Source organism: Globicephala melas, chromosome 11 (assembly GCF_963455315.2).
Source record: "Globicephala melas chromosome 11, mGloMel1.2, whole genome shotgun sequence".
Classification (NCBI taxonomy): domain Eukaryota; kingdom Metazoa; phylum Chordata; class Mammalia; order Artiodactyla; family Delphinidae; genus Globicephala; species Globicephala melas.
Window position 1 is genome coordinate 5,043,710 of NC_083324.2, and position 23,210 is coordinate 5,066,919.

Here is a 23,210-nt window from a genome sequence, read left to right on the forward strand (position 1 = left end):
GTCCTCCTCAGTATCAACACCGTGAGAAAAGATAAACTAAGGGAGAAGCGGCAGGGGGATAATTTAAGTCAGTGGAAACAATCATCCTAGAGAAGAGAGACCTCAGCATAGTTTGCTGAGAGGCGTTCTTCGGAGTCATCATATGTGTTCATGGCTAAGCGATGCTAATGAACTTGGTGGCCTCAATCAACAAGTCTGTGCATTGTGCCAAGAAGGTCCCTGCTTTTAGGGAACATATCATCTATTTTGCTGGGGAGGCATGCATCACCTAAACAGATAATTAGCCTTTGAGGTTACAAAAGTCAGAGCTCCCTGGGCAAGGTGGTCCCAAGGAGGCCAGCAGGAATACCTGTAGCAACATTGCTCCACGTACGTCGGGACCAGAATGCGGCCCTTCTCCCTCATTCGTGTTTTGTTTTGGTTTTGTTTCCTTCTGTTGTTGTTATTCCTGCGATTTTGCTTTCCTAGAATGTCTTCTCTTCCACTGTCTACCTATCCCAAGTCCAACACATCCTTCGAAGCCCACCTGAATGAATTTACAGTCACTCATGACTTTTCCAATCTTCATTACTTTGAACTCTTAGAGTACTTGGAGTCTGAACCATTCATTTGGCACATGGTTGCACTGTGTATTTTAATCTGTTTTTAAGGAGGATTCATCTTTTCTCCTCAATTCAATGGTAAGTTCTTTTTGGCAGGTGCCACATCTTATAACACTTCTGTGTTACCCACAGCATCTAGCCGTTAATACCTGCCCCTGGGCATTTGCACATGCCTTGGTATCTTGTTAGAGGGCTGCTGTTGGCGAGTGAAAATCTTGGTTGGGATTGGGGAAGAAGATTGAATTCTTGGTAGGCCTAGGGATACGCCCCAAACGAGTACTTCTGGGTTGAGAAACACATGCTCTGAGCAGTTTTTGGTCCTGAAATTCCATTCTTAGTTGTGATTTTTAAAGCAGATAGAAGGTTCAGAAAAGTTGTAAATTGAGTATAAAAAATTATTTGACTGAGAATGAAAATTGATCAGCAATTCCATTCATAGTGTTTCACATGTGTAAGAAAGAAAGGAAAAAGAAAAGGAAGGAAGGAAGGAAGGGGGAGGAGATAAAAGGAAAAAAAGCCTGGAGGGTGGAGCGGGGGACACAGCAGACTCAGTCTTCAAATACCACAGCAATTTCACGATGTAATAATTTTTAATATTAAAAGTAAATTGTAAATGTATCTTTATAAACAATATGCATAAAATAGATCTATTATTCTAAAACCTTTTCTTTTTCAAATGCTTTTTCACAGTAATATTTTAGGTGTCAGATTTTTCCCTCAAAATAATAGTGCAACTGGAAGAAGGAAAATGTTGTCAGTGAACTCGGACTTCTCTGCTAATACAAGTCCTTGTATATTTCCTGTAGAAGCGGGTGAAGACTCATGTCCGTCTCTGTTTTCTTTATTACTTGCAACAGCTGCACGTGTTCTGTCACAATCTGTCTGAGGTCTGTCATTTTCTGGAGCAACTTGGCAAAGAGCTGAGAGGACTCGGGGTGGTTCAGCTTGAGCTGCAGCTCCAAGGCTTGCAGCAAGTTGTCTTGTATGTCCTCAATGGGTTTCACATTCAGCAAACCGGGGCGGTCTGGGGGAGCAGAAATGGAAGACAGAACAGCAGGTTCAGTTACAAAATTCTCTGGCTCCACATCTGAGGCATATTCAGCCAAACAACTCACTTTTTGTTGGTTTTGCTTTGGTTCTAAAATAGGGTATGGAGGGAAGGAAAGCAGATAGTGGGCAAGAACTGCACAGCAGGAGAATGGAATGAAAACCAAGACTATCAAAGCTCTTTCCAGGGCCGTTCTCTTCCCTCCAAGACTAAATCTGTGTGACCAGTTGACAGAAGAGGGTGGCAAGGCAACTGTCTCACCAGACGGGGGACTCTTCTGCTGGCATGTTTCTACTCACTCAGAAATCTCATTTTCAACCTCTGTTCCTTCCTGATGAGTCTATGTTTTATAACCTCTACTTGCTTTCTTACCACTACTTTAAACACACTTTTAACACACATTTTTGTCTTCTTTTTGCTTAATATAGCTCATGCATTTTCGAAGAGACAAGACATAGTTTTCAAATACTGTTACACTTGGGAAGGACAGACCAGATTTTAACATAGGCTTCTTCTGATTAGTGAGGTTGCAGGTAATGTTCACTTTCTTCTTTATACTTTTCCTTATTTGAACTTTTAAATGGCAAGCTTAAATTACTTTTAAGTTTTTAATGTTTTTGCTTCATGTAGATCTTTTTAGATTCAACCTTAAATACTTTCTAGTATTCTTCTTTACTTTTACTTCTTTACTTTCTTGTATTCTATACTTCTTTTTCATTACATTTTCTAATGTATCCCTGCTGATGTTTAGAAAAAAACGATTGGCTTTGTTACATTGAATCTATTCCAATTTCACTCTTGTCAATTCAAATAGTTTTTATCACAGATTTAAAAAATTTTTTGGACAGACAATTGCATCTGCAAATAATCATCGTTTTATTTATTTCTTCTTTTCCAGTGTTTATAGTTCTCATTTCTTTTTCTTGCCATACTGCATTGGCTAATGTCTCTAGTATGGTATTAAATAATAGTAGTGTTGGGAGGCATTCTTGTTTTATTCCTAACCTTGAAGGAAATGCTTCTAATGGTTTACCACAAGTATGATGTTTACTGGATTATGGTGGATAGGTTTTTCTCCTGGCTCCCCAATAGTTTTAAAGTGTTTGTTTTAGTCAGGAATGTTGTTGCATTTCATCAAATGTTTGAAAGTTTTTCTACCTAGAGTGATGACCATATGGTTTTATCTTAATCTAGTGTAGTGAATTACATTAATAGGTTTTCTTATACTCTTGCATTTGTTTGCTAATATTTTATTTAGGGTTTTTAAATTTGTGAGATTGGTCCAGAGTCTTTTTGTGTGTGTGTGTGCTACCTTTTGCCTCTTTTGGTCATAAATGTTAACTAGTCTTATTGACTGACTTGAGAAGTTTTCCTTCTGTTTCTATGTAGTGATGATCTATTCCTTGATGGTTTCTTGGAACTTATTTGCAGAACCATCTGAGCCTGGTGGTAAATCTTTGACTATCTTTAATTTTCCTCCTATAGCTTTTAATTTATTCAGGTTTTCTATTACTTATAAAGGAAAATTTTAGTAATTTATATTGGAATAAAGTTGTACATAATATTCTCTTAGAATCTGAATCTTTTATTATTCTTATATATACCTCCTTTAACTGAATGCTTTTTACTTGTGTACTGTCTCACTTAAAAATTTGACTTGCCAAAGGCTTATCTATTTTTTGCTTTTTAAAAAAGCACAACTCCTGGTTTTACTGATCAACTCTGTTTTTGAAAATTGCCTTTTGTTTTCAATTTAGCTAATTCATTCTTTTAACTTTCTTTAGGTTTTTTTTCTTTTCCTCTTTTTCTCATTTCTTGGGTTGAATGCTTAATTCATTTAGTTTCAGTATTTCTTATTTTCTGATAGATGACTTTAAGGCTCTAAAATTTCCTCTGAGTGTCACTTCTGTTTCACCCCATAGGCTCTGGTAAATCATACTCTCACAGTTCTTTTCTAAATAGTCTGTTTTACTATTTTGATTTCACTTTTAATCTAAGAGTCATACAGAGACATGTTTTTAGATTTCCAAGTGGAAAGTCTGAGTTTGTTTTTGTTTTTTCTAATTTCTAAGTCTGGTTAGAATATAAGGTTTTCTCATTAAGGCTCAGCAGAGGGGCACAGAGATCATGTATGACATTCAGGTCACTCACTTGATACCTTGTACTGATTCCAAATTTTAGCTCTTGAAGGCCAATCACCCTCTTTTTCTCATTTTAACTCTTCTCCCCTTTACTGTAAACTAAAGCACTGTATAAACGTTTTTACTTCTCTTTTTAATGTTCCTCATTGTCTTGCCTCCGTTTATCATTGTGCCTTTGCTTAAGCCCTTTCCACACCAAGTCCCTCAAACATCCTACATTCTGTCATAACTGTGCTTAGGCACGTTCTGTTCCTCCTGCTGGGAGCAGTCTCACCTTCCCTCCAACCATCCTACTGATTTCAACCTACTCTTCAAAATCTAGCCCGTGTCCTTATGTCCTGGAGCCTTCCTGGAGGCCATCCCTTCCTTGCCCCTGTTCTTCCAATCCCCTTTCTCTGGTCCTCATAGCATTCTACAAACACCTCAATTGCTACTATCCTAGTAGATTACATTTATTGAGTGGTTATCATTTCCCAAAAATCGTACTGAAGGCTTTATATACAATATATCATTTAATCTCCACAATAACTCCATGAGGTCAGTGCTTTAAGGAGGGGAAAATGAAGATTTAGAGAAAGGAGTTAGATCCTGCCCAAGATCTGCCACTTGCTAGTAAACAGCACTGCTGAAATTTGAATCTGATTCCGAATGCTATACTCTTAACTCTTATTACCTTGTATTATAGGTACTGATTTTCTTGTTCATCTCCCCTACTTGGCCACGAGAGATCAGAGGGCAGAGACTATGTCTTGATCATCTCTGAGGCTCCAGTGGAAACACAGGAAGCACTCAGTTGGCTGAGTTTATGAGTGAGAAGGCTGTTCTAGCCAAGAGTCCTGAATTGAAAAGTACAGTTCTTCTGGTTGGTGAACAAGCCTAAAGGCAGGATCAATGCACAAAGAAGAAGTCTCCGGAAATAGCGTTTTCCTGTATTTAGTAAACTCGAGCAACCTTTACCCGCTGAGGCGAGACACAGGAGAGCAAGGTGAGGATGATCTCAGGTGGGATTTTCGGAACTCTAAACATGTTCTTAAATTTTTTTTTTCTTTTTTCTTTTTTTAAATTACAGACAGAAAGTTACCTGTAGTTTGATTTTTCTCCCCTCAACTTCTCCAACATCTCCCATTGACTGGAGTAATTTTTTTTTTTTTTTTCAATTTCAGCACTTAATTTTGGAAACATTAGCAAGAATCTCAGCTTCTGAGAATGAAACAGATGATTTAGTCCTGGCCTAGAGAATCACACCCCTGGAGGAGTTGTCCTTTCTCACAGTTGCTATGCAATAATGAAACCCCCTGACACTTCAAGGAAAACCAGATCCTGGATTGGTGCCTTGGGTTTAATGGTTGCCGATCCTCCCCCTGAACAGACGTGCCAGATTTCAAAGGCCTGGACTGGACAGCAAATGCATGTGCGTTGGCAGTGGCAGCATTTTGTGTCGAGGCGTCGGTGTACACCCTTGTGCAGACCCTCTGCTTGCTGGGGCCCTGGCCCCTCAGAGCCTTCTCTCCTTCCTCTAGAGCAGCATCCGTGGGGTCAGAACTTCTGCAGAAGAGGTTATGCTAATCTACTAGGTTTCATTTATCGTGACAGTTCAAACAAGCAAACCCTCAAATGCAGCTGATCGGTTTGCTGGAAACACTTGGCTGCCGTGCAGTACAATGGAACTGTTCCCTCTAGGAGTGGAGAAGGATCTGGTTTGGATTTTCAAACCTCTCTTTGGCAAGTTATTTTTTATGATGTGACAGATGAAGTTTGGCTGAAATTTTGTGGCCACTGATTTATATTTTCTCTAGTGACAAGTTAGATCATTTACAGATCTGTCCCACTGTCGCCCTTACGGAGCCTCAGTCAAGGCAAGAACGGAGGGCAGGAGAGCGGGAACGTGGTCGCTCTACTTTTAGGTCTCTCACTAACCAGTTCTGTGACCTTGGGCAAACTGACCAAGTTCACGGCGCCTCAGTTTTCTCCTCTGTAAACGAAAAGGACTGGATTAGAGAGGTGATCTCTAAGACCCTAGTTCAAACGTTGTAAGCTTTATTCTTATGTGTAATTCCCTTTACAAAAGTCACATAATTAAACTGGGGAAATTAACTCAAAATCTAAATAGAAAAGTATATCAACGGGCTGACACATTAAACTTAAAACATTTGGCTTATTTAAAAAGCAAAAAAGCTTCCTTTGGTCTTAAGCACTCCCTAGGGTCAAGGGCAAAACGGATTTGTCAGGGTTGTCCCCACCCTTTACCCTCCAGTCAGCTCCAAGGCCTTCCCTGCTTCCCCTGCCCGTCTTTCTCTTTCCACTTTCCTTCTACTCACACTTGAACACTTACTGAGCTAAGCTGGGCACCACAAACGTGCCACAGAAATCTGTCTAAAGACCCAGCCGTCCTGGGTCCCTTCTCTTCCCTCTCCCTTTCCCATTGGCCCAGGGCCTGCTAAGGTATTGCTCTTAGGAGGCTGGTCTGAGGTCCTCTCCCTACACCCTGCTGAGGGTTAGAGTTGGGGTCTGGAATGGGATCAGGGTCAAGGGACCTCCTTCATTGGCCCTAGGTTGCCTAGAAAGCCCTTTTGGGAAAGTGCGTGCTGACTCAGGCTCCAGGACCCAACACTCGAGGAAGCTGGAGTCAATTACCGGTTCCTTACTCCCCAGGCTGCAAAGAATTGGGAAAGAAACCTTTCCGGTCCCCATCGTGCAGCGCTGGAATTGATTAGAGAGCACTGTTGATTGTGGGCAAATCTACAAAGCTCCCATCTTATCCAGATCTGGTTCTGTTAAGTGAGGAGCTTATCTGAAGCAGATTCAAATTCTCTGGACCCTCCTGGGGTCTGCCCACCTGGGCGAGGCATTTCCCTAGACCAGATTTTCTCAGGAGGGGTCCCGGTTAGGGAACCAGATGGCCACAGCGGCATCTCCTGAAGGAGACGCAGACAAATCAAAGCGCATGGTATTGTTTCTTTTCTAGTTGCTGCTGTCATGCTGTTCCCAGTGTTTTTCCTATTGGATTTCTTTCTGATGGAGACAAATCGGAAAAGGATTGCACCCAGGGCATTTAGGAAAAAGAAGTCTGATAGCTGGGCAGCTGTAAATTGATCCGAAGGCAATGAAAAAACTTAGCTCGGGTGTGGGCTGAAACTGAAGGGGGGTGGAGCTCCTTCGGGAGCTCACACTTTGCATTTCACTTCCTTTTACTCTTGCTCCCCAATTTCCTTTATTCCATTGCTTCCTAAGTTCACAGATGTGTTAAAAAGAGGAGTGGATTTGGAAACTGAGGACTTGATCTCATCTCTCCTCCACTTGGCTTCCATGTGACTCTGGACAAGTCATCTTATCTTTCTGGGTTTTGGCTGAATTTTCAAGGCGACGGTGGTGTTTCTTTCCTAAGGTCATGGTTAGAAGGAGTCAGGTAAAGGAGCTTTGTAACATTTTACTATTCTCTGTGTTTGTTCAGACAGAGGCAGTTTCCACAGGAATGGGGTCCGGAGCATAAACAGGGGTGGGGTGGCATGTGTGCAGCTGGGAAATGGGAGGTTTCTGAGCTGTTATTGGTAGAGCATAAGTTCAGGAGCGTGAGAAAATGATTCCTGATGCAGATACACGTTTGGGGTTTGGGGCAAGTTCTCATTCTTGTAGTTGAACACATGTAAGCAGGACTGAGAACAATAATGAAACAGAGAAGCCCCCGAGCCGAAATTCACTTCTTCCTTAGAGACGGTGTTAGGGATTCTGCGGTCCTTTCCTGGTCTAACTGTCAGGATCATGGGGATCATGAGGCAAAACTCTGAATTCACCCAAGTCTGTCTTTGGTAAACTGGTCTGGCCTGTAGCAATTCCCTCCCACCATCCTACCGCTAAGAGAAAATAACCTAAGAACGTTTCCCATGTTCTTTTCATATTTAAATTTGAACCGGGGCTTGACCAAGTGCGGGCTTGATTCTCAACTCTGCCTCCACACTGAAATCATCTGGGGAAATTAAAAACACGCAAACTAATACCTGGGTCCCATCTTGAGAGACTCCGATTGACCTGGCCTGAGGTATGACCGCCAACGTTCCTAAAAGCTTTCAGGTGATTCTAATGGGAAGCTGAGAGCAAACACCACCGGTGTAGTGAGAAGCAGTTGGAATCTCAACCCGAAAGCTTACTTGCTGGGTAATCTCGGGCGAGTTCCTTAACCTCTCTGTACCTCGGTTTCCTCATTTAAAAGATGGAGACGTGACAGTAATCTAGCTCGCAGTGTTGTCCAGAGGATGAAATGAGTTACTAGACGGAAGGTGCTCAGAGCAGCGTCTGACACACGGGAAGGTAGCTATTTCTATTTGCACTAGTGTAACAGTACAATCCAACGTGCCTCTTTTCTTTCTTACCTTTCTCCTCCTCTCATTTCTGCGATGCTCTTGGGTCTTCTCCTATTCTTTCCTATCTTTCCTATTCTTTCGCCCTTAATTGCTCCCTTCTTCTCCACCCCGCCTTCTAGATGCTTTTCCCTTTCCACTCCTGGGACTGCACCTTGCTGGGGAGGTGGTGTCTAGAATCCTAGCAAGGCCAGCCTAAATTAATCAGAAGTGTGAACAATGGATGATCTGGGGAGAAATGTGGTTGATGGCTGCTATCAGGGAAAGGGAACAACAGGACAGAGATCTTGTACCGGACAGATAAAGATCATCGGTGACAAGCATGTCTGCCGTGAATGCACGTGTGGCTAGTGGAGTCCTTGCCTCTGAAGTGGTCCCCGTTCTAACATATCCCTGTTACACAACAGTTAAATAAATGCTTTCTCTGTCTGTGTCCAAATGACAACCGCAAAATGACACAGCAATGACACGTACGATCTGGCTAGGATGGAGGGCGCGCGTGACCACCACCAAAATGAAACCAAGCCCAGGCCATATTTTCTTTTATCTGCCCATTAAGTAGCAATTGCACACCAAGTCCCCCCAACTCAAATGCTCAAGTACCACCTCCAAAAGCCACCTCCCCAACTACAGCACAGAACACAAAAGTATCTGGTAACAAGGTGGGCAGCGCCTCCCCTCTGCCGCGTTCAGAGCTCGTTTCATCTCTCAATGGCACCTGCAGTGAACGGAGCGTGGGGCCTGTTTTATTTCCAGCTCTCTCAGAATGGAAAGGGGACCAGAGGCTCCCGTCCTGCCTTGGGAAGTCCCATCTTTCCCGCCTCCTTTCACCAGGGGTTTGGGTCCCCTCGTTCTGGTCATTTGTGGTCACTCAAGTGAAGCTCAGCCCCATGGTTTGCTCCCCTTCTCTGCGTCCAGACCAGGGGAGGAGCAGGCTCCCCTCAAGCTGAGGGATGCAGATACATTTCTGCCCCTTCTACGTCCCACACCAGCTCTGATCAAGACCGGGAGGTAGAGGAACCAGGCTCGAGCGGAAAGATGGAGAGTGATTTCTTCTTCCCCGTCAGGCCCGACACACGCATGCTCCGAATCCAATGCCTCTCCCTTGCTTCCTTAACCTCTAGAAATGCCAACGGCACACCAAAGGGAGTCAACAAAATAAAAAGTGGCCGAGGATTTGTTCTCTGCACCTCTCCCCTCCCCCCACGTCTTCCTTTCCAACGTCTTGGAGAAGAACCTGTGACCTCAAAACATAGGCGTGATCTCCAACTTCTAAATATGACCTCTTAACACATAATGTCCCCCAAACTTTACAGAATTCCCCACCACACTCCTGCTCGTTGGTACCTCCTTCAGGGGCAGCAAGGCCCAGAGCTCTCCCCTCCCTTCCCTCCCTCCAGCATCTCTGTCCCTTGGGGTTTTGTTCTCAATCCACAGCTAATCCCCTTAAAGTGACAGCTGATACAGGGATTAGCTGCTAGCTCCTTAGGAGTATTTATACGGTACTAAGGGAGTTTAAGAATGCTATTGGTGAAATTTCAAGCAATCCTCTGGCAGGATTGTGTGCAGCTACTTCAAATTATACAGTACAGGGAAGAGGGAAAATGAGCAGTTATTGTGTGCTTACCACGTCCCAGGCACTGTGCCAGAGGCTTCACAGAATGTTCTTTCATTTACTTAGGGAACTGATAAGGAATTCAGGCTCGGGTAGGTAAATAACACATCCAGTAAGTGGTGGGGTGCGGGGTTTGGGGAGCCCACAGGCCCCCACCGCCCCAGCCTGCCTCTCCCGGTGCACCGGTGGGTGACGCGGCGGGACCCTGGGGGAAGGCGCTCTACCCGGAGCGCGGGGCGCCTCAACACCTGCGCCGGCCTCTGGAACCGGGGCCGGTTTCACTCTTCCTCACTTGCGGAGGACCTGTCTGAGTGCCGTGCCAGTCTGGAAGTCTGCCTGGGGTCACCCAGAGTTTAAACACACATTGTGAGAGCCCAAAATGATAAAGTGCTCCCCAAAGCGGCCCGCTGACTGGCTGGCGGAGCCTCTTCCAAGATGCTGGTGTGGGGACAGGAATGACTCAGCAGTTTGGCTTTCAAGCCCATGTCTGTCTCTGAGGTCAAGTACAGCGAATGATCCCAGCCTACCAGGCCTGGGGTTAGGAGGGGATTTTATCTCTGAAGCAGTCACAGATAAAGATGCTTCAATGTCCCATAAATGACAAAAGCCTCTGTGTGTGTGTGTGCGCGCGCGCGCGCGCGCGCGCGCACGCTAGTGTGTGTAGTTCAAGTTTCTCAGATGATTCTAGTGTGTTTCTCTTCTCCCTACCCACACCCACCCCCAATTCTCTGGTTTTGAGAATTTGGGTGCCAGCTGAGAACTTACAAATATACCTCCCTCTGTCTAAACCAAGTGTGTGAGGTTATGAGAAGAGTGAACGAATGGGGCATTTCTAGATAACCCACACTGAGTCATTACTCAAAGCCATCCTGGCCACCTGACAGGATTTGCCCACTGGTCATGGCAGCATAGTGGGGAGACCAGGACAGCAGGCGAAAGGAGCAGTGCCATACACCATGCAGACACAGAGCAGGTGCCCATTCAATAGTTTTCAATTAATAAATGAAGGCAAGTACTCTCTGACACAATCATGGGCCAGATGGAAGATATGAACCATGTCATCAACACTCTTCAACTGCCCTGCTCAACGCTCAGTCACATGAGAAATCAGATGTCTGTGTTTATTCTCAATATCACGAGAACTGTCAGAAAAACAACTTTTACCACTCAGACCCCAGCCTACGTCTTGTCCAAAAACACTGTATGGATAAAGTAGCTGAATATTTAACTGCCACAGGAGAATGGAAGAAAGTTGGCCTCTTGTTCTTCATAGTATTATTAATGCCTCAGTTTTCAAATACTTTTGGTTTTGTCTCCCCCCAGTTAACTAGTAAGGATGATGCCAACACACAAAGAAGACATGGGGGCCACTGGGCTGTGGAGAATCAGAGGGCCCCTGAGCTGGAGTTTCCTCAAGAACAGCACAGGCCCACTCAGGCACGTGCCCTCTATCTTTTGTTCCAGAGGAGAGCTCGGCTGTCCCTTCTAACTGGTAGAAACAGTTCCGCATTAAAATGGAAGGATTACACACGAGCTGTCACTATCCTCAAGATTTTGGAGGGCACTTAGGGACGGGGAGGGGAGCCGGACACCCACAAGCCCAGAGCCCCTCCCGCTCTGTCCTGCGGATCCTTAGTGCTCTCTGAGCTGGAGGGAGAGGGGGCCCCTGTACACGAACGGGAGGAGTGACGTTGGGATTGTCTCCGAACGGCAGGAAGAAATTAAGGTACTGGAAGGTATTGTTAACAATTTTAAATTTCTCTCACAAATTCTCCTGCAACCACTTCTCTCCATCGGAACCTGCTATAAGATGGTATCTGGTTAAGCTCGGACATATTTACTTAGGTACTTAAAGCTTACGGTCAGCTTCTGCAGGGAGCTCTGCGAACGGGGGCTGTGCTACTGGAACAAATGGAAGAACCAGCACCAGTCTCGGCATTAACCCTGGGCTCTGTTCCGTCCCAGAACAGTTCTCAAACCTGGGGTGTAATTTTGTTAGGCAGTCAGGTACAAATGGTGTCTTGAGAAGGGCTTTGGATAGCAGGAAGTAGTAATATCTGGACTATAACGGGAAATTCTTGATTAAAATACTTGGGGGCAATAAGGAAATGGGTAGTTTTTGATAATTGCCGAAGAACCCCAAGTCCAAGGTAAGTAACTGGGATGCTTCCACATCTCAATACAAAAAAGGCAGTGGCAGTTAAGGGCATCCGTTTTAAGGTCAGATTGGATCAGACCTTGGCCTCACCGATTAGTAGCTCTGGGACCTTGGGGAAAATTGCTTAATCTCTCTAAACTTCTGTTTTCTCCATCTATAAAATGGGGATAATGAGAGACTTTCTAGAATTGCAGGAAAAATTAAAGATTCAGAATGCAGGTAACGTGCTTAGCATCTATTCTGGTTCACAATGAAGTATTCAATAAATGGCAGTATTATTATTATTAATATTTGATTACTATTCATTCAACAAGGATGTATTAGTACTTATTCTGGGCCAGGTGCTGTACTTTGATTCTATTCTAATTCCAACAAATTAAAAAGTATATATTGATACACATACAAGTCAGGACCAAGGGTAAGAAACAGAGCTCCATGGTATTGACCTGAGAGGTCTAGGAGTTTTCCAACCGTCACAGAATATCCCCTCTTCCTTGATCTGTAGCTGTACATGTGTGAACAGTTCCCCCTTCCTGTACCCTATGCTCCCTGCCCACTCAACAGCAGAAACGCACAGGATCGCTCCAAGAGCAGCTGTCCAAAATCGCTTCACAGAGAAAGAATGGGACGGCTGGAAACAGGAGGAACTGCTGTATAGGAGGTTTGTATAACCGAGCCAGACCCAAGAGGGTAAATGAGGAGGCTCGATGACTTGCCATCTGTGACTGCTGCACCAATATTTACAGCTTCTCTGTCATTAGGATGGCGATGACAATCGGCCTCGAGAAATATATTGTAAAATCCAGTGAATTTCCTCCCCATATCTTGGAAGTTTGGGAAGAACTGTAATGGATTCCAAACTGTTTTGAATTAACAGAAAGAGCTTTTTCCTGTTTTTCCTGTTGCCGAGTTCCAGCTGGAACCCTCCTAAGCTTTTCTCCAGCAAACAGCCAACGCCCAAGGGGGCAAAGTGTCCAGTGGAGTGTCCTGGGGCTTGTCAGCTTTCCTGAGCTTTCTGCTTGGCCTTGGCTGCTGGTGGGTTTGAGGAGTTTGCTGGTGGGGCTGGCGTGAGGCTGTGGCGTCAGCTGCAAGCATGCCCTTGCTGGAGGCAGTGTGATTACTCTCGACGCCACCCATCCAGCCAGCGAGACCAGAGCGGGCAAGGGAAGTCCTTCCCTTATCACCACTCCCAAGGAAGCTGTGCTTCTGGACTCTGGGCCAGGCCTTCAGGAGAGCAGGGACGGGACCACAGGCTGGGGCCACCGACACCGTGAGGGAGTCGACCACATCCGCCAGCCAGGTGGCAGAAGAGACACTGGGAGGTGACAGTGAGGACACCTGGGTTTCCCTCCCAGCACTGCTGCTCACCAGTTCTCAGCTCACCTAAGTCTATGACTCTCTCTTCTCTTTCTATGGAATAAGAATGAAAATACAGGAGAACTGTCAGGATCTAATGAGAGAATGAAAGGGACAAAGTGCTGTCCCTTGGTTCTGGAATATTGTTCTTTTTAGTCTCATTCTTCTTGCCTGAAGCTCGGAGGAGAAAGAGGGAGAGAGGAGAAAACCTTGAGAAGAACTAGGTCATCTTCCTCAGCAAGTGGTTTGCGACCTGAATACACAGTAGAAATGCTGAACACCAGGCCAATCTAAGGACCAAATCTAACAGCATCAGCAGTTTCTAGGACTGAAGCTGAGTGACAGTGATCTTTACTACTGCAACTCCAGTTTTCTCAGCAAATACTTAGTTGGGTCAAATCAGGTACTTTCATCCAAAAATCCCCTTTGGGTCCTCTGGGGATCCCCCGCCCTTGATCTCCCCAATCCCTCACCACCCCACTCTTACATAATGCCCATCTCCCCATTTTCCCTTCAGTCTAGGTTCATAGCCTTGACCAGAATGAAACTCTTCTGTGATTCTAAGGCCAGCTTAGAAGAAGGTCACTGGGATCCCTGCCCAAAGTGCTGCTCTCTCAAGTCACTAAAGCTATCTGTAGGCTTCAGAATAAACTGCAGAGGAGAAAATAATCCCTCTTGTTAAGAATAAGCAGGATCAGAAATTTGTTTACGGGATCAAACCTTCTTGCTTGCATGAATGTTTTCCCTTTCTGGAAAACCCAGGACGGGAATTGAGAAATTACATGTTGTACAACAAATTATATGTTGTACTCCAGTAAACCACAATCTGGGATGTTGGTTTCACCATCTATAGATGACTGGGACACTGATCCCCCTTGGAACTCAGTCTTTGGATTGGGAATGACTGGAGTAGTTCTTTCTCTGGCCTCTACCCAACCAGCTTCTCTGGGTAAAGAAGGGAATCAAATTCCTTGGTGTTGAACAAACACGGGGTCCAGTTTATTCATTCTTATCTAGTGCCCATAGGTTGGCTTCATCTACAAAAGCAAACTTTGATCAGGGAAGGATGTGCCTTTTGTGATATGGGAACTAGTCAATGGTAAAGTCTGTTTTTTTTTTTTTTTTTTTTAAAGGAAGTCTCAAATGATTCACAGGGTTTTCTTCTCATTATAACCACAGATAGAAGATTTTAAGAACGGCAGCTACCTTCAGATTTCTTTCACTGCTGTGAGGATCTAATGAAATCTGGATATTGGCTGCTGTGAAGACAGTCTGGGAAATGCTAAAAGTAACTTGTTTATACAGCATTGACATTTAAAGGATACCGTTTTTAATTTTCTAATTGAAAGCCAAAGTCTGCAGTATCTATTGAATTGAATAAGTTATTCTCAGAGCTATTTTTGACCAATTTAGAAAAATTTTAAAGGCCTAACTGAATCACTGATTTTCAAATAATCTAGCTTGTGTGTTATGGGCAGTATATGGCATTTTTCTAGATGAAATCATACTGTTGTCTTATGTGCCCATAAAACAACATTGCTCAGGTTCAAAAAGCCCTGATTTATCATGATTATTTCTTGTCTAGAACTTTCCTAGATAGAAACTAAGTATCTTTGAATGGCTTATTTCAAATGCCTCCCTTATTATCTGTGGTAGGAATATAAACTGGTACAAACTATATGGAAAAACCATCTGGCAATAATGAAACAAAAGACTTAAAAATGTTCATAGCCATCTACCCAGCAATTCTACTTCTGGTAATTTAGAATGAGAAAATAATCTGAAATGTGAACAGAAATTTACACATAAGAAGAATTACTCCAGTGGAATTTAGAACACATTTTCCATACTTTTTTATATTCTTCTCTATAGGTTCTTATAACAAATTATAAGCAACCCAAACATAAATAGGAAGATAATTTAGTATGTAATGGTCTTTTACAAAATGAAGTATGTTATAGTCATTAAAAATGGAAGCATATATTAGAGAAATGCAAATCAAAACTACAATGAGGTATCACCTCACACCAGTCAGAATGGCCATCATTAAAAAGTCCACAAATAAAAAATGCTGGAGGGGGCGTGGAGAAAAGGGAACCCTCCTACACTGTTGGTGGGAATGTAAATTGGTGCAGCAACTATGGAGAACAGTATGGAGGTTCCTCAAAAAATTAAAAATAGAGTTGCCATATGATCCAGCAATCCCACTACTGGGCGTATATCCGGACAAAACTATAATTCAAAAAGATACATGTACCCTTATGTTCATAACAGCACTATTCACAATAGCCAAGACATGGGAACAATCTAAGTGTCCATCAACAGGTGAATGGATAAAGAAGATGAGGTGTGTGTGCGTGTGTGTGTATACACACACGCACACACACACACACACATACACACACAACAGACTACTCCTCAGCCATAAAAACGAATGAAATAATGCCATTTGCAGCAACATGGATCCAACTAGAGATTACCATGCTAAGTGAGCTAAGTCAAAAAGAGAAAGACAAATACCACATAATATCACTTATATGTGGAATCTAAAATATGACACAAATGAACCTATCTATGAAATAGAAACAGACTCACGGACATAGAGAACACACTTGTGGTTGCCAACAGGGAGCAGAGGTGGGGGAGGGGTGGAGTGGGAGGTTGGGATTAGCAGATGTAAGCGATTATATATAGAATGGATAAACAATAAGTTCCTACTGTATAGCACAGGGAATCATGTTCAATATCCTGTGATAAACCATGATGGAAAAGAATACAAAAAAGGAATGTATATCTGTATAACTGGATCACTTTGACAGCAGACATTAACACAACACTGTAAATCAACTATGCTTCAATTAAAAAAAATTTTTTAAATGGTAGCATATATATATATATATATATATAGTATATATGCTAGCACATACATAGAAACTTTTTGGTAAGGGGAAATAGGACTCTGTTAATCCTATTTTATTCTGAGGATAGAGAGCTTTACTTTTCACTTACACCTTTCTGTACTCTTTGAATTATAAAATGACCATATATTACTTTTATTTTTAAAATTAATAAAAATATTAATAAAGAGTAATAGTGGCATGAGAAAATGGTTAAGTGAAAAAAGGAATATAAATATGGTATGTATAGTATGATTAGGAAAAATCTTAGAAATATATCACATGTTAATAATTATATTTCCAACTTTCAATAAAAATAAAATGTGCCTTAAAATATTAGCTAGTTAAACAATACCAACTTGTTTTCTAATCTGGTTTTTTCCAAAATTGAATCTTTTTCTCCCAGTGGACCTCAGATAAACTGGAATCTCATTCTTCTTTGCTGAATTAATCACAGATCCCAGATGATCAAGGGTCAATTTGTTTAAGAAGTAGATTCCGTCAAGATATCAAAACATGTTGGATAGTGTATTTTTGTTACATTGAACATAACACAAAAAAGGGGTGCTGCTTCAGAGTTAACTTGCGCTGTGTTGTTATCTACATGCACCCTAGTCATGTAAAGGGCAGTATCAGCGTAGACTCTGGAGCCAGACTGCCTCGGTTCATCATCCTGGCTCCATCTTTGCTGCCTGGGTAATCCTGGGCAAGTGACTGAACCTTTCAGTGCTTTAGTTTCCTTGTTTGCAAAACGGTACTTACCTTACTGGGGTCGTGAGAATTTAATGAATGTGTGTGAAGTGGCTAGAACACTTCCTGCACACAGTAAGTACTTAATAAGTGTTTGCTACTATTATCATTACTGATACACCATGCACCTGATTTCAGAAGCATTCTGCGCTGGAGCAATTGGACAACAAAGGACTGCTCTTTGTAACATGCTGTCTAGTTACACACAGCTTACATCTATAGGACCACTGTCCCCTACACCTCAGTTTTCACGCACAGAGGATATTCTGTAGGGTACACACAAAAAGCTCGCCTGAAGTCCATTTCAGTAATGAAAACTGGTCACTTGAAAAGAATCTTTATATTAAAGAGATGACACTAAAACTTTCTTCTACTCAAGTTGGAAACGTGGAAGGCCAATGAAAGTAGGATTTAGTATAAAACCTGGCTGTCGGAGTTGGTTAGTTAGATCATGTCCTAGCAAGGCCAAAAGTACAATGACTGGCTAAACAACTCAGTTGATTTCTCCGCTGGGTGTTCTTTGGTTCAGACTGCATTCTTAATCACAGCCAACCACCTCACAAAGGTACTTCAAGGGGAGCCAGCAGAGGACTCTACACGGGAGAGGAGACAGGGCTCAGTAAACGTGTGTTCCTCGATTCCTGATCCTGGGAAAGCAATTCAAAGGAACACCTCACTGATGCTGGGGCCAGACCATAATTTGATCACAAACACAGTGGTGCTTTCTCTATGTCAAGTGAACATCGTCTTACAAAGTTATATATGTCATTACTTAAATGAAGAAGAGGTTGGCCTTCTGGAAAGGAAAGGAAAAAGACAAGGAAAAAGAAAATAAAGAGAAAAGAAAAAGCAGACAAGGGCATTTGTCTTCCATGTTTGGATCTGACTAGAAAAAATATTTTGAAGAATAAAAGAAAAGTACCTGACTTACCCACAGCCTTCAAACAGGAAGTCAACAATATTCTTTCTCGGTACGTCACATAGGTAGCTGCACTCCCGTGGCATTATACCACTGGCATTTTCCATACGAAAAGCGTGGTAAGTGCAGAGAGAAAAGGCACATAGCCTAACACTAAGGAAAGTCCAAATTCTTTCAGCCATCCCACCACCACGCCACCCTCTTTCACGGAAGATCCAAAGCAGCAGCTTACCTCCACTGAGAATAATGACAGCTATAAATATTGCCAAGTCGCTGTCATCTAATTCCAGTGCATTGAACTTCACAGCAAACTCGAACTTGGGCTCCATAAAGTCACCAAAGGGCTTTCGCAGGCTCTTTAAAAACTCCCTCGTCATGAATCCTTGGCCCTCGGATATGAGAACCCCATCTTTATTCATCAAGGAGGCCAGCATCGTGTAAATGATCTCATGGACGCCGTATTTTAGGAGAGTTACTTGGTCATTCAAGTCAAGATTTACAAACCCAGGAATACTCTTGGCATACTCTGTGATCTCCTGCACAGCCTCCACGGAACGGAACTGACACCCCTGAAAGATGCGGATGGCCACTTCTTTGCTTGGCTCCTGCAAGGGGGTGATGTGCTTGAACTTGATTTTATCTTCTCCCATCATTAGGGAATTCATGTCATAGATAACAAATGGCTGCAAAGAAAAAAGGGAGAAAATGGCTGAGTTGGAGATTTCTAATTCAGTCAACACCACCCCAGGTTCTCTATGTACACTTGCTTTGCTAACTAAAATCTTTAAAGTCTAAAACACTTAATTAATAATGAGCAAATACTCGTGTCTTGATTAATCCTCCCAATAGTCTTCTGGGACCAAACATATTTCACTAATATTGGCCTCCCTTTCCTTCCACTTATACTGCAACACCTTACCTGGGACTGGCTAATAGCTCCAATTTCTGTTGTTTGGAGGGTCTCTGTTGTTGATTTTTCAAATGATACGAAATCTACTGTTTATTTTGGCTATCAATGGTGTATGTTTTTAAACTTCTTTCAATAAAAAAATTATTTCAGCAACTCAGGGTTGAACAGACTCACCTGGACATAAAGTAATCTTGCAATTATACATTAAATCTACTCAGATCTTGAAAGAAACACAGTGTGCATGTAAACTACACTTAACTATAAAAGAAAATCAGTCTGAAAGCAGCTTAAAAATACTGAGCCAAGGAAATGTCTGTTTCTCTTTTTTTAATGCTCTGGAAGCAATCTGTTTCAGAAAGAGCAGCTGCGTAAGGCCTGTGGGTAAAAGCTGCAAAAGTGTCAAATTAAAAAACTTATTTTTCAAAGTATGTGTCCTTAAGGGTCAAGAATCAATAAAACACGTTTATCAGTGACTCAGGTTTGCAGTAGGCTGCTCTCAAAAGCACGCTGTGTTAGTCATAGATGATCTTTCTCTTTCATTTCCTCCTAGAGAATTAACCAAAGGTTTGTGGTCTGCGTGAAATTCTCGCGGCTACTCTGAATGAGAAGCGGCTACACTTTATATATACAGTGGATCCACTGAGCTCCATAAGGAGTTACCCCTAACAAGAGTTGAGGGGATCTGGGTTCCAGCTTTGGTTCTGCGGTTAACTACGTGACTTTAGAAAACTCATTTATCTTTCCAAGGCCTCAAATTTCTCAACTGAGGGGAGTGGATTGCATTGGAAGTTTCCAACTCTCCTCTTGAGGATGTGCTAGTTGCATTTCTCAGATGTAGTGTCTGTGATGTATGCGTGTGTGTGTGTATCTGTGTGAGTGTGCATGCATGCTACATGTCCACTGAACATGAAGTCTTTGATGTACTAAAAATAAAACTTCTTTTGAGCAGAGACGCTGAGAACTCTCCTCATTGGCTAGAGGAAGCAGATGCAGTGAGTGCCAGCAGTAGCCAGCTTCAAGATCCACTGGTTCAGAGAATCTGACTATTAATCTCTATAGGAGTCTATGATCGTCACCAAACTTTTTTTTTTTTTGTCTGCACCACATGGCTTGCGGGATCTCAGTTCCCTGACCAGGGATTGAACCCGGGCCCTGGCAGTGAAAGCGCAGAGTCCTGACCACTGGACCGCCAGGGAATTCCCTTCACCGAACTAATAAGTCTATTCTACACTGAAGGAAATAACAGTAATACTAAGGGGTTTTCGATGTTGAGTAGATTTCCAAACTTGCCTATTATTTCCACACCATTCACTGGAGTTATTCCAGAAATTGTTACTTTTTTAAACCCCCACATTCACTTCAATTGTATTGTTTAGCAAATACAAAACCACAAAGTAGGACAGATGTGAGTAACCCAAGAGTAAGCTCGCCTGGTGGCTCTAAGTCTTCAAGGAAACCAGGAGTGAAGAGTGCTTACTATGTTTTGGGGAATTTCGCTCCCCCCGCTCCCACTTCAGATTGATATTATTACCGGGAGAGGAAAAAAAGGACGGAGTGGATAAACAGTCACACCAGTTAACACGTGCTAAGTTTCTCCAGAATGCCACATTCTAATCATGAGAAAAACGTTAACAGAACCTAGGGAGAGGTCGTTTCTGTCCTCCAGGAGTTTTGTAGCGTATTATAATTTACGTTAACAAGAGCCTGGCTTTCTTTACTGCCATGAGAATCTGACGGTGCCTGAAGAGTCCCCCTGCACCTGTACAGAGTACCAAAAACAACGGATATAACATCATCCCCTCTTCACATATGAAAAGACGGTACCTCGATCTGCCCACTTCAACTTTTGGATGAGCTCAACCACTCAGCTTCTTGGCACAGAGCGGATGCATCAAATTCTTCCACCTCCATGTAAGCAATTTATCTGGAACTATGCCCTGATAAATCATCCTGTGACTCTTCCCCTCGACTTCCCCTGTCCCCTCATATAAAGCCCCGGGTTCCTGTTTTCGAAATTCTGTGCGAGTTGCACATAGGGCACAATCCTGCTAATTTTCTCTCTCAATTTAACAACAATGTGACTTGGTAACCCCTTGGCAATCGGCATTGGTCAGGATTTCCTGGCGGTAAACACTCAAGGACACAGAAAGGAATCAGCAGCCCCCACCATCATGCCAAACCATTCCAGTCTTTTCTTTTTTTAAAAAAAAGATCCCTTCAGCGTTTTCAAAACGTGAACTGGCAGAGAATTATGGGTATTGACATGCAAATGAATCCCAGGTGGATTTCTTTGTTTTTCCTCGTCATAGCTGATTGTGCTGTTTTCCTTGCATTTCTGAAGTCTGCATAGATTCTTTCAACCCCCATGCGGATCTGTCAAACTGCAAGAGTGATGGGACACGATCTGCCCAGAGATCTGCCTTTCTTCGCCACCAATTCACCAGCTCTTAGACTGCAAACATTTCACCTGCACATTTCACACTGGGACCTCCTTATCCTGAAACAGCGAAAAGATAGTGGCCCACCTGGTTTGCACAGGGCTGACCTCTTAAAACCACGGGTGGAATTCAGCCAGTGGAGTTTATCTTGGATCATGAATTTAACATTACACTTCTGGTAAAATATTCCCCATAAAATGTACTTCACTTCCATGTTTCTGTATTTTCTACAAAGCAAAGGGAAGCCTTACATTCTCTATTAGCTTGCACCGTATCACTGAATGATCTGCCATTTTAAGAGGAACCACATCCTCTTCAAATGTGGTCTTAATGATTTTACACTTTTAGTTGGAGGCTAACAATGTATTTATCTTCAGACACTATATCAAATGGCTAGATAAGCATCTCTCCTTAACAGGAAAGAATGCTTAATTATGTCTAGGATGTTATCAGGGATAGATCCAGGCTTTGTGGGGCCTGAAATGTACACGATAGTTGAAGACATTTACAACAACTGTTGGGTTCAGTAATACAAATTATAAGAATAAACAGCTCAGGCCCTTTCTTGAGCCTTGGAAGGGGCTCAGCACAAGGGAGAGGCCCTGAAGCTTCATTAGCTTCATGGTGAGTCGGCCTTTGGCTGTTATAAGTGCTTGTACTTCTCCTATTTTGGACACACCAGAACAAGGTCAGAATGGAATGAAGAAAATTGCACTTGAACAAAATGTTTCTCCAGGGAAACAAAACGGTTTCTGTAAGAGGAAGTTAGTTTTCTTTGGAGAGATACATCAAGTGTAGTTTATTTTGATATGTTTTGATTTTCAAAAACGGCTCCACGTATCAAAACCGGGATGGGATTAAGGGTACTGTTTTTATAGATAACTAAAATTAGTTCTAGATCTATAGCACACCTGTTATGTATAACACAAAGATCATGGGGGAAGCTGGCTTACTAATGAAAACAAAGTAGAGTAATAAAACTTTACGGTTTTGAATGGACAGATAGAACAATATTGTTTCTTAGTAGTCCAACAACAGCAGCATTTTAATATACAAGTTGTTTTAGTGATTACACATGAATGCTCTAAGTTTACAGCTCCTTTTGAATAATAAAATGGCAAGCTAGAGGAGATAAATGAGAAAATCAACTAAGAAAGCACAGATTATTCTGGTGATTTCTCCAATTTGGGAGACTGAAATTCGGGGCTCTCCTGGTAGTCTTAGTTTTCCTGACAGATTAGAGCAAAGGCTCAAGGAAGAAAATTGAATTCTTAGGGCCTATCTTCTTCATCTTCTTTTCTTCTTTCTTTTTATACTTCTGACTGACTTTTCATCTTCTGAGACACACATGGTTCTCTCCTTGATTAGCTCCACTGGGTGAATGTTAATCCAAAATGCATTGGTTGGGTTTCCTCAACTTCTTTCTGGTTTCTCCCCTGTCACTCCTATTTCCCTCTTGTTGAGAACCATGCGGTTTAGAGAACTAAAGGGTCTTCAGAAATAACCTACATCATCATTCTCTGACTATGTATGAATAAACTGAACTCGAGACTTTCCAAAGTCAAACAGCTATTTATAGCAAACACTAAACCAGATCTCCTCACTCATGACTAATTCTTTTCTCTTTCTGTTGCTTTCTACATGATTTCCCCACTTTTGCTTTTTAAAATACAATGACTATTCTGGGAGGAAGTGGAGCTTTTAAACTCTTATATGCCGGGATCTTGGAGGCAGGGTCCTTTGAACTATTATTTCCTAGAGATGCCAATTAAGTGCTGTATGTGATCGAAGTTAAGTTTGAAAGTCTCTCAAACGTAATCTTGTTTTCCTACGTGGTTTAGAGATTTAAGACAAATAAAAACTCAATACGAAGAATTATTCACACTCTAATGAACCAGCACATAGCCACAGCTCTTAAAGAAAAGTCTATTGCTGGCCAAAATGTTACTCAGCTGGCAAACAAGGGCAGTGGCCAACTGAGTCTAATCATTAAAAAATGAAAAAAAAAATTAAAATGCTTT

At 42.5% G+C, this 23,210-nt stretch overlaps 1 protein-coding gene across 3 annotated transcripts in view; it reads right to left on the reverse strand.

Annotated features, from left to right (window-relative positions):
* Window positions 1-1,193: 1,193 nt before the first annotated feature.
* Window positions 1,194-23,210, reverse strand: part of PPARG (peroxisome proliferator activated receptor gamma) — a 128,863-nt gene continuing 106,846 nt past the window's right edge. For all 3 annotated transcript variants that reach the window (XM_060308089.2, XM_060308090.2, XM_030840914.3), the window contains 2 exons: window positions 18,074-18,524; window positions 1,194-1,626 (listed from right to left, as the gene is read on the reverse strand). In XM_060308089.2, the coding sequence (XP_060164072.1) occupies window positions 1,379-1,626; window positions 18,074-18,524 (699 nt within the window). In that variant the 3' untranslated portion in view covers window positions 1,194-1,378. The remainder of the gene's footprint in view (window positions 1,627-18,073; window positions 18,525-23,210) is intronic.